This window comes from Salvelinus alpinus, chromosome 5 (assembly GCF_045679555.1).
Source record: "Salvelinus alpinus chromosome 5, SLU_Salpinus.1, whole genome shotgun sequence".
NCBI lineage: Eukaryota > Metazoa > Chordata > Actinopteri > Salmoniformes > Salmonidae > Salvelinus > Salvelinus alpinus.
In genome coordinates this window covers 97,288,950-97,301,539 of record NC_092090.1, presented here as the reverse complement: position 1 = coordinate 97,301,539, position 12,590 = coordinate 97,288,950, and the positions used below count along the sequence as shown (strand labels likewise).

Sequence of the window (12,590 nt, the reverse complement as noted above, 5' to 3'; positions counted from 1 at the left end):
TAACAGTATGTCTGTGTACTGACCTGCTGTAAGAGGAGGTGGCCTTCCAGAGCTGGTAGGGAGAGTCAAAGGACTTGGAATATCTATATCTATAACTGTATATAACAGTATGTCTGTGTACTGACCTGCTGTAAGAGGAGGTGGCCTTCCAGAGCTGGTAGGGAGAGTCAAAGGACTTGGAATATCTATATCTATAACTGTATATAACAGTATGTCTGTGTACTGACCTGCTGTAAGAGGAGGTGGCCTTCCAGAGCTGGTAGGGAGAGTCAAAGGACTTGGAATATCTATATCTATAACTGTATATAACAGTATGTCTGTGTACTGACCTGCTGTAAGAGGAGGTGGCCTTCCAGAGCTGGTACGGAGAGTCAAAGGACTTGGAATATCTATATCTATAACTGTATATAACAGTATGTCTGTGTACTGACCTGCTGTAAGAGGAGGTGGCCTTCCAGAGCTGGTAGGGAGAGTCAAAGGACTTGGAATATCTATATCTATAACTGTATATAACAGTATGTCTGTGTACTGACCTGCTGTAAGAGGAGGTGGCCTTCCAGAGCTGGTAGGGAGAGTCAAAGGACTTGGAATATCTATATCTATAACTGTATATAACAGTATGTCTGTGTACTGACCTGCTGTAAGAGGAGGTGGCCTTCCAGAGCTGGTAGGGAGAGTCAAAGGACTTGGAATATCTATATCTATAACTGTATATAACAGTATGTCTGTGTACTGACCTGCTGTAAGAGGAGGTGGCCTTCCAGAGCTGGTAGGGAGAGTCAAAGGACTTGGAATATCTATATCTATAACTGTATATAACAGTATGTCTGTGTACTGACCTGCTGTAAGAGGAGGTGGCCTTCCAGAGCTGGTAGGGAGAGTCAAAGGACTTGGAATATCTATATCTATAACTGTATATAACAGTATGTCTGTGTACTGACCTGCTGTAAGAGGAGGTGGCCTTCCAGAGCTGGTAGGGAGAGTCAAAGGACTTGGAATATCTATATCTATAACTGTATATAACAGTATGTCTGTGTACTGACCTGCTGTAAGAGGAGGTGGCCTTCCAGAGCTGGTAGGGAGAGTCAAAGGACTTGGAATATCTATATCTATAACTGTATATAACAGTATGTCTGTGTACTGACCTGCTGTAAGAGGAGGTGGCCTTCCAGAGCTGGTAGGGAGAGTCAAAGGACTTGGAATATCTATATCTATAACTGTATATAACAGTATGTCTGTGTACTGACCTGCTGTAAGAGGAGGTGGCCTTCCAGAGCTGGTAGGGAGAGTCAAAGGACTTGGAATATCTATATCTATAACTGTATATAACAGTATGTCTGTGTACTGACCTGCTGTAAGAGGAGGTGGCCTTCCAGAGCTGGTAGGGAGAGTCAAAGGACTTGGAATATCTATATCTATAACTGTATATAACAGTATGTCTGTGTACTGACCTGCTGTAAGAGGAGGTGGCCTTCCAGAGCTGGTAGGGAGAGTCAAAGGACTTGGAATATCTATATCTATAACTGTATATAACAGTATGTCTGTGTACTGACCTGCTGTAAGAGGAGGTGGCCTTCCAGAGCTGGTAGGGAGAGTCAAAGGACTTGGAATATCTATATCTATAACTGTATATAACAGTATGTCTGTGTACTGACCTGCTGTAAGAGGAGGTGGCCTTCCAGAGCTGGTAGGGAGAGTCAAAGGACTTGGAATATCTATATCTATAACTGTATATAACAGTATGTCTGTGTACTGACCTGCTGTAAGAGGAGGTGGCCTTCCAGAGCTGGTAGGGAGAGTCAAAGGACTTGGAATATCTATATCTATAACTGTATATAACAGTATGTCTGTGTACTGACCTGCTGTAAGAGGAGGTGGCCTTCCAGAGCTGGTAGGGAGAGTCAAAGGACTTGGAATATCTATATCTATAACTGTATATAACAGTATGTCTGTGTACTGACCTGCTGTAAGAGGAGGTGGCCTTCCAGAGCTGGTAGGGAGAGTCAAAGGACTTGGAATATCTATATCTATAACTGTATATAACAGTATGTCTGTGTACTGACCTGCTGTAAGAGGAGGTGGCCTTCCAGAGCTGGTAGGGAGAGTCAAAGGACTTGGAATATCTATATCTATAACTGTATATAACAGTATGTCTGTGTACTGACCTGCTGTAAGAGGAGGTGGCCTTCCAGAGCTGGTAGGGAGAGTCAAAGGACTTGGAATATCTATATCTATAACTGTATATAACAGTATGTCTGTGTACTGACCTGCTGTAAGAGGAGGTGGCCTTCCAGAGCTGGTAGGGAGAGTCAAAGGACTTGGAATATCTATATCTATAACTGTATATAACAGTATGTCTGTGTACTGACCTGCTGTAAGAGGAGGTGGCCTTCCAGAGCTGGTAGGGAGAGTCAAAGGACTTGGAATATCTATATCTATAACTGTATATAACAGTATGTCTGTGTACTGACCTGCTGTAAGAGGAGGTGGCCTTCCAGAGCTGGTAGGGAGAGTCAAAGGACTTGGAATATCTATATCTATAACTGTATATAACAGTATGTCTGTGTACTGACCTGCTGTAAGAGGAGGTGGCCTTCCAGAGCTGGTAGGGAGAGTCAAAGGACTTGGAATATCTATATCTATAACTGTATATAACAGTATGTCTGTGTACTGACCTGCTGTAAGAGGAGGTGGCCTTCCAGAGCTGGTAGGGAGAGTCAAAGGACTTGGAATATCTATATCTATAACTGTATATAACAGTATGTCTGTGTACTGACCTGCTGTAAGAGGAGGTGGCCTTCCAGAGCTGGTAGGGAGAGTCAAAGGACTTGGAATATCTATATCTATAACTGTATATAACAGTATGTCTGTGTACTGACCTGCTGTAAGAGGAGGTGGCCTTCCAGAGCTGGTAGGGAGAGTCAAAGGACTTGGAATATCTATATCTATAACTGTATATAACAGTATGTCTGTGTACTGACCTGCTGTAAGAGGAGGTGGCCTTCCAGAGCTGGTAGGGAGAGTCAAAGGACTTGGAATATCTATATCTATAACTGTATATAACAGTATGTCTGTGTACTGACCTGCTGTAAGAGGAGGTGGCCTTCCAGAGCTGGTAGGGAGAGTCAAAGGACTTGGAATATCTATATCTATAACTGTATATAACAGTATGTCTGTGTACTGACCTGCTGTAAGAGGAGGTGGCCTTCCAGAGCTGGTAGGGAGAGTCAAAGGACTTGGAATATCTATATCTATAACTGTATATAACAGTATGTCTGTGTACTGACCTGCTGTAAGAGGAGGTGGCCTTCCAGAGCTGGTAGGGAGAGTCAAAGGACTTGGAATATCTATATCTATAACTGTATATAACAGTATGTCTGTGTACTGACCTGCTGTAAGAGGAGGTGGCCTTCCAGAGCTGGTAGGGAGAGTCAAAGGACTTGGAATATCTATATCTATAACTGTATATAACAGTATGTCTGTGTACTGACCTGCTGTAAGAGGAGGTGGCCTTCCAGAGCTGGTAGGGAGAGTCAAAGGACTTGGAATATCTATATCTATAACTGTATATAACAGTATGTCTGTGTACTGACCTGCTGTAAGAGGAGGTGGCCTTCCAGAGCTGGTAGGGAGAGTCAAAGGACTTGGAATATCTATATCTATAACTGTATATAACAGTATGTCTGTGTACTGACCTGCTGTAAGAGGAGGTGGCCTTCCAGAGCTGGTAGGGAGAGTCAAAGGACTTGGAATATCTATATCTATAACTGTATATAACAGTATGTCTGTGTACTGACCTGCTGTAAGAGGAGGTGGCCTTCCAGAGCTGGTAGGGAGAGTCAAAGGACTTGGAATATCTATATCTATAACTGTATATAACAGTATGTCTGTGTACTGACCTGCTGTAAGAGGAGGTGGCCTTCCAGAGCTGGTAGGGAGAGTCAAAGGACTTGGAATATCTATATCTATAACTGTATATAACAGTATGTCTGTGTACTGACCTGCTGTAAGAGGAGGTGGCCTTCCAGAGCTGGTAGGGAGAGTCAAAGGACTTGGAATATCTATATCTATAACTGTATATAACAGTATGTCTGTGTACTGACCTGCTGTAAGAGGAGGTGGCCTTCCAGAGCTGGTAGGGAGAGTCAAAGGACTTGGAATATCTATATCTATAACTGTATATAACAGTATGTCTGTGTACTGACCTGCTGTAAGAGGAGGTGGCCTTCCAGAGCTGGTAGGGAGAGTCAAAGGACTTGGAATATCTATATCTATAACTGTATATAACAGTATGTCTGTGTACTGACCTGCTGTAAGAGGAGGTGGCCTTCCAGAGCTGGTAGGGAGAGTCAAAGGACTTGGAATATCTATATCTATAACTGTATATAACAGTATGTCTGTGTACTGACCTGCTGTAAGAGGAGGTGGCCTTCCAGAGCTGGTAGGGAGAGTCAAAGGACTTGGAATATCTATATCTATAACTGTATATAACAGTATGTCTGTGTACTGACCTGCTGTAAGAGGAGGTGGCCTTCCAGAGCTGGTAGGGAGAGTCAAAGGACTTGGAATATCTATATCTATAACTGTATATAACAGTATGTCTGTGTACTGACCTGCTGTAAGAGGAGGTGGCCTTCCAGAGCTGGTAGGGAGAGTCAAAGGACTTGGAATATCTATATCTATAACTGTATATAACAGTATGTCTGTGTACTGACCTGCTGTAAGAGGAGGTGGCCTTCCAGAGCTGGTAGGGAGAGTCAAAGGACTTGGAATATCTATATCTATAACTGTATATAACAGTATGTCTGTGTACTGACCTGCTGTAAGAGGAGGTGGCCTTCCAGAGCTGGTAGGGAGAGTCAAAGGACTTGGAATATCTATATCTATAACTGTATATAACAGTATGTCTGTGTACTGACCTGCTGTAAGAGGAGGTGGCCTTCCAGAGCTGGTAGGGAGAGTCAAAGGACTTGGAATATCTATATCTATAACTGTATATAACAGTATGTCTGTGTACTGACCTGCTGTAAGAGGAGGTGGCCTTCCAGAGCTGGTAGGGAGAGTCAAAGGACTTGGAATATCTATATCTATAACTGTATATAACAGTATGTCTGTGTACTGACCTGCTGTAAGAGGAGGTGGCCTTCCAGAGCTGGTAGGGAGAGTCAAAGGACTTGGAATATCTATATCTATAACTGTATATAACAGTATGTCTGTGTACTGACCTGCTGTAAGAGGAGGTGGCCTTCCAGAGCTGGTAGGGAGAGTCAAAGGACTTGGAATATCTATATCTATAACTGTATATAACAGTATGTCTGTGTACTGACCTGCTGTAAGAGGAGGTGGCCTTCCAGAGCTGGTAGGGAGAGTCAAAGGACTTGGAATATCTATATCTATAACTGTATATAACAGTATGTCTGTGTACTGACCTGCTGTAAGAGGAGGTGGCCTTCCAGAGCTGGTAGGGAGAGTCAAAGGACTTGGAATATCTATATCTATAACTGTATATAACAGTATGTCTGTGTACTGACCTGCTGTAAGAGGAGGTGGCCTTCCAGAGCTGGTAGGGAGAGTCAAAGGACTTGGAATATCTATATCTATAACTGTATATAACAGTATGTCTGTGTACTGACCTGCTGTAAGAGGAGGTGGCCTTCCAGAGCTGGTAGGGAGAGTCAAAGGACTTGGAATATCTATATCTATAACTGTATATAACAGTATGTCTGTGTACTGACCTGCTGTAAGAGGAGGTGGCCTTCCAGAGCTGGTAGGGAGAGTCAAAGGACTTGGAATATCTATATCTATAACTGTATATAACAGTATGTCTGTGTACTGACCTGCTGTAAGAGGAGGTGGCCTTCCAGAGCTGGTAGGGAGAGTCAAAGGACTTGGAATATCTATATCTATAACTGTATATAACAGTATGTCTGTGTACTGACCTGCTGTAAGAGGAGGTGGCCTTCCAGAGCTGGTAGGGAGAGTCAAAGGACTTGGAATATCTATATCTATAACTGTATATAACAGTATGTCTGTGTACTGACCTGCTGTAAGAGGAGGTGGCCTTCCAGAGCTGGTAGGGAGAGTCAAAGGACTTGGAATATCTATATCTATAACTGTATATAACAGTATGTCTGTGTACTGACCTGCTGTAAGAGGAGGTGGCCTTCCAGAGCTGGTAGGGAGAGTCAAAGGACTTGGAATATCTATATCTATAACTGTATATAACAGTATGTCTGTGTACTGACCTGCTGTAAGAGGAGGTGGCCTTCCAGAGCTGGTAGGGAGAGTCAAAGGACTTGGAATATCTATATCTATAACTGTATATAACAGTATGTCTGTGTACTGACCTGCTGTAAGAGGAGGTGGCCTTCCAGAGCTGGTAGGGAGAGTCAAAGGACTTGGAATATCTATATCTATAACTGTATATAACAGTATGTCTGTGTACTGACCTGCTGTAAGAGGAGGTGGCCTTCCAGAGCTGGTAGGGAGAGTCAAAGGACTTGGAATATCTATATCTATAACTGTATATAACAGTATGTCTGTGTACTGACCTGCTGTAAGAGGAGGTGGCCTTCCAGAGCTGGTAGGGAGAGTCAAAGGACTTGGAATATCTATATCTATAACTGTATATAACAGTATGTCTGTGTACTGACCTGCTGTAAGAGGAGGTGGCCTTCCAGAGCTGGTAGGGAGAGTCAAAGGACTTGGAATATCTATATCTATAACTGTATATAACAGTATGTCTGTGTACTGACCTGCTGTAAGAGGAGGTGGCCTTCCAGAGCTGGTAGGGAGAGTCAAAGGACTTGGAATATCTATATCTATAACTGTATATAACAGTATGTCTGTGTACTGACCTGCTGTAAGAGGAGGTGGCCTTCCAGAGCTGGTAGGGAGAGTCAAAGGACTTGGAATATCTATATCTATAACTGTATATAACAGTATGTCTGTGTACTGACCTGCTGTAAGAGGAGGTGGCCTTCCAGAGCTGGTAGGGAGAGTCAAAGGACTTGGAATATCTATATCTATAACTGTATATAACAGTATGTCTGTGTACTGACCTGCTGTAAGAGGAGGTGGCCTTCCAGAGCTGGTAGGGAGAGTCAAAGGACTTGGAATATCTATATCTATAACTGTATATAACAGTATGTCTGTGTACTGACCTGCTGTAAGAGGAGGTGGCCTTCCAGAGCTGGTAGGGAGAGTCAAAGGACTTGGAATATCTATATCTATAACTGTATATAACAGTATGTCTGTGTACTGACCTGCTGTAAGAGGAGGTGGCCTTCCAGAGCTGGTAGGGAGAGTCAAAGGACTTGGAATATCTATATCTATAACTGTATATAACAGTATGTCTGTGTACTGACCTGCTGTAAGAGGAGGTGGCCTTCCAGAGCTGGTAGGGAGAGTCAAAGGACTTGGAATATCTATATCTATAACTGTATATAACAGTATGTCTGTGTACTGACCTGCTGTAAGAGGAGGTGGCCTTCCAGAGCTGGTAGGGAGAGTCAAAGGACTTGGAATATCTATATCTATAACTGTATATAACAGTATGTCTGTGTACTGACCTGCTGTAAGAGGAGGTGGCCTTCCAGAGCTGGTAGGGAGAGTCAAAGGACTTGGAATATCTATATCTATAACTGTATATAACAGTATGTCTGTGTACTGACCTGCTGTAAGAGGAGGTGGCCTTCCAGAGCTGGTAGGGAGAGTCAAAGGACTTGGAATATCTATATCTATAACTGTATATAACAGTATGTCTGTGTACTGACCTGCTGTAAGAGGAGGTGGCCTTCCAGAGCTGGTAGGGAGAGTCAAAGGACTTGGAATATCTATATCTATAACTGTATATAACAGTATGTCTGTGTACTGACCTGCTGTAAGAGGAGGTGGCCTTCCAGAGCTGGTAGGGAGAGTCAAAGGACTTGGAATATCTATATCTATAACTGTATATAACAGTATGTCTGTGTACTGACCTGCTGTAAGAGGAGGTGGCCTTCCAGAGCTGGTAGGGAGAGTCAAAGGACTTGGAATATCTATATCTATAACTGTATATAACAGTATGTCTGTGTACTGACCTGCTGTAAGAGGAGGTGGCCTTCCAGAGCTGGTAGGGAGAGTCAAAGGACTTGGAATATCTATATCTATAACTGTATATAACAGTATGTCTGTGTACTGACCTGCTGTAAGAGGAGGTGGCCTTCCAGAGCTGGTAGGGAGAGTCAAAGGACTTGGAATATCTATATCTATAACTGTATATAACAGTATGTCTGTGTACTGACCTGCTGTAAGAGGAGGTGGCCTTCCAGAGCTGGTAGGGAGAGTCAAAGGACTTGGAATATCTATATCTATAACTGTATATAACAGTATGTCTGTGTACTGACCTGCTGTAAGAGGAGGTGGCCTTCCAGAGCTGGTAGGGAGAGTCAAAGGACTTGGAATATCTATATCTATAACTGTATATAACAGTATGTCTGTGTACTGACCTGCTGTAAGAGGAGGTGGCCTTCCAGAGCTGGTAGGGAGAGTCAAAGGACTTGGAATATCTATATCTATAACTGTATATAACAGTATGTCTGTGTACTGACCTGCTGTAAGAGGAGGTGGCCTTCCAGAGCTGGTAGGGAGAGTCAAAGGACTTGGAATATCTATATCTATAACTGTATATAACAGTATGTCTGTGTACTGACCTGCTGTAAGAGGAGGTGGCCTTCCAGAGCTGGTAGGGAGAGTCAAAGGACTTGGAATATCTATATCTATAACTGTATATAACAGTATGTCTGTGTACTGACCTGCTGTAAGAGGAGGTGGCCTTCCAGAGCTGGTAGGGAGAGTCAAAGGACTTGGAATATCTATATCTATAACTGTATATAACAGTATGTCTGTGTACTGACCTGCTGTAAGAGGAGGTGGCCTTCCAGAGCTGGTAGGGAGAGTCAAAGGACTTGGAATATCTATATCTATAACTGTATATAACAGTATGTCTGTGTACTGACCTGCTGTAAGAGGAGGTGGCCTTCCAGAGCTGGTAGGGAGAGTCAAAGGACTTGGAATATCTATATCTATAACTGTATATAACAGTATGTCTGTGTACTGACCTGCTGTAAGAGGAGGTGGCCTTCCAGAGCTGGTAGGGAGAGTCAAAGGACTTGGAATATCTATATCTATAACTGTATATAACAGTATGTCTGTGTACTGACCTGCTGTAAGAGGAGGTGGCCTTCCAGAGCTGGTAGGGAGAGTCAAAGGACTTGGAATATCTATATCTATAACTGTATATAACAGTATGTCTGTGTACTGACCTGCTGTAAGAGGAGGTGGCCTTCCAGAGCTGGTAGGGAGAGTCAAAGGACTTGGAATATCTATATCTATAACTGTATATAACAGTATGTCTGTGTACTGACCTGCTGTAAGAGGAGGTGGCCTTCCAGAGCTGGTAGGGAGAGTCAAAGGACTTGGAATATCTATATCTATAACTGTATATAACAGTATGTCTGTGTACTGACCTGCTGTAAGAGGAGGTGGCCTTCCAGAGCTGGTAGGGAGAGTCAAAGGACTTGGAATATCTATATCTATAACTGTATATAACAGTATGTCTGTGTACTGACCTGCTGTAAGAGGAGGTGGCCTTCCAGAGCTGGTAGGGAGAGTCAAAGGACTTGGAATATCTATATCTATAACTGTATATAACAGTATGTCTGTGTACTGACCTGCTGTAAGAGGAGGTGGCCTTCCAGAGCTGGTAGGGAGAGTCAAAGGACTTGGAATATCTATATCTATAACTGTATATAACAGTATGTCTGTGTACTGACCTGCTGTAAGAGGAGGTGGCCTTCCAGAGCTGGTAGGGAGAGTCAAAGGACTTGGAATATCTATATCTATAACTGTATATAACAGTATGTCTGTGTACTGACCTGCTGTAAGAGGAGGTGGCCTTCCAGAGCTGGTAGGGAGAGTCAAAGGACTTGGAATATCTATATCTATAACTGTATATAACAGTATGTCTGTGTACTGACCTGCTGTAAGAGGAGGTGGCCTTCCAGAGCTGGTAGGGAGAGTCAAAGGACTTGGAATATCTATATCTATAACTGTATATAACAGTATGTCTGTGTACTGACCTGCTGTAAGAGGAGGTGGCCTTCCAGAGCTGGTAGGGAGAGTCAAAGGACTTGGAATATCTATATCTATAACTGTATATAACAGTATGTCTGTGTACTGACCTGCTGTAAGAGGAGGTGGCCTTCCAGAGCTGGTAGGGAGAGTCAAAGGACTTGGAATATCTATATCTATAACTGTATATAACAGTATGTCTGTGTACTGACCTGCTGTAAGAGGAGGTGGCCTTCCAGAGCTGGTAGGGAGAGTCAAAGGACTTGGAATATCTATATCTATAACTGTATATAACAGTATGTCTGTGTACTGACCTGCTGTAAGAGGAGGTGGCCTTCCAGAGCTGGTAGGGAGAGTCAAAGGACTTGGAATATCTATATCTATAACTGTATATAACAGTATGTCTGTGTACTGACCTGCTGTAAGAGGAGGTGGCCTTCCAGAGCTGGTAGGGAGAGTCAAAGGACTTGGAATATCTATATCTATAACTGTATATAACAGTATGTCTGTGTACTGACCTGCTGTAAGAGGAGGTGGCCTTCCAGAGCTGGTAGGGAGAGTCAAAGGACTTGGAATATCTATATCTATAACTGTATATAACAGTATGTCTGTGTACTGACCTGCTGTAAGAGGAGGTGGCCTTCCAGAGCTGGTAGGGAGAGTCAAAGGACTTGGAATATCTATATCTATAACTGTATATAACAGTATGTCTGTGTACTGACCTGCTGTAAGAGGAGGTGGCCTTCCAGAGCTGGTAGGGAGAGTCAAAGGACTTGGAATATCTATATCTATAACTGTATATAACAGTATGTCTGTGTACTGACCTGCTGTAAGAGGAGGTGGCCTTCCAGAGCTGGTAGGGAGAGTCAAAGGACTTGGAATATCTATATCTATAACTGTATATAACAGTATGTCTGTGTACTGACCTGCTGTAAGAGGAGGTGGCCTTCCAGAGCTGGTAGGGAGAGTCAAAGGACTTGGAATATCTATATCTATAACTGTATATAACAGTATGTCTGTGTACTGACCTGCTGTAAGAGGAGGTGGCCTTCCAGAGCTGGTAGGGAGAGTCAAAGGACTTGGAATATCTATATCTATAACTGTATATAACAGTATGTCTGTGTACTGACCTGCTGTAAGAGGAGGTGGCCTTCCAGAGCTGGTAGGGAGAGTCAAAGGACTTGGAATATCTATATCTATAACTGTATATAACAGTATGTCTGTGTACTGACCTGCTGTAAGAGGAGGTGGCCTTCCAGAGCTGGTAGGGAGAGTCAAAGGACTTGGAATATCTATATCTATAACTGTATATAACAGTATGTCTGTGTACTGACCTGCTGTAAGAGGAGGTGGCCTTCCAGAGCTGGTAGGGAGAGTCAAAGGACTTGGAATATCTATATCTATAACTGTATATAACAGTATGTCTGTGTACTGACCTGCTGTAAGAGGAGGTGGCCTTCCAGAGCTGGTAGGGAGAGTCAAAGGACTTGGAATATCTATATCTATAACTGTATATAACAGTATGTCTGTGTACTGACCTGCTGTAAGAGGAGGTGGCCTTCCAGAGCTGGTAGGGAGAGTCAAAGGACTTGGAATATCTATATCTATAACTGTATATAACAGTATGTCTGTGTACTGACCTGCTGTAAGAGGAGGTGGCCTTCCAGAGCTGGTAGGGAGAGTCAAAGGACTTGGAATATCTATATCTATAACTGTATATAACAGTATGTCTGTGTACTGACCTGCTGTAAGAGGAGGTGGCCTTCCAGAGCTGGTAGGGAGAGTCAAAGGACTTGGAATATCTATATCTATAACTGTATATAACAGTATGTCTGTGTACTGACCTGCTGTAAGAGGAGGTGGCCTTCCAGAGCTGGTAGGGAGAGTCAAAGGACTTGGAATATCTATATCTATAACTGTATATAACAGTATGTCTGTGTACTGACCTGCTGTAAGAGGAGGTGGCCTTCCAGAGCTGGTACGGGAGAGTCAAAGGACTTGGAATATCTATATCTATAACTGTATATAACAGTATGTCTGTGTACTGACCTGCTGTAAGAGGAGGTGGCCTTCCAGAGCTGGTAGGGAGAGTCAAAGGACTTGGAATATCTATATCTATAACTGTATATAACAGTATGTCTGTGTACTGACCTGCTGTAAGAGGAGGTGGCCTTCCAGAGCTGGTACGGGAGAGTCAAAGGACTTGGAATATCTATATCTATAACTGTATATAACAGTATGTCTGTGTACTGACCTGCTGTAAGAGGAGGTGGCCTTCCAGAGCTGGTAGGGAGAGTCAAAGGACTTGGAATATCTATATCTATAACTGTATATAACAGTATGTCTGTGTACTGACCTGCTGTAAGAGGAGGTGGCCTTCCAGAGCTGGTAGGCAGAGTCAAAGGACTTGGAATATCTATATCTATAACTGTATATAACAGTATGTCTGTGTACTGACCTGCTGTAAGAGGAGGTGG

The 12,590-nt window shown here is 43.2% G+C and overlaps 1 protein-coding gene across 1 annotated transcript in view; it reads right to left on the bottom strand.

Annotated features, from left to right (window-relative positions):
• The window catches only part of LOC139575377 (extracellular matrix organizing protein FRAS1-like), a 370,048-nt gene that overhangs the window by 28,325 nt on the left and 329,133 nt on the right, over positions 1–12,590 (bottom strand). The window contains exon 69 of the mRNA XM_071400291.1: positions 330–376. Coding sequence (XP_071256392.1) covers positions 330–376 — 47 coding nt within the window. The remainder of the gene's footprint in view (positions 1–329; positions 377–12,590) is intronic.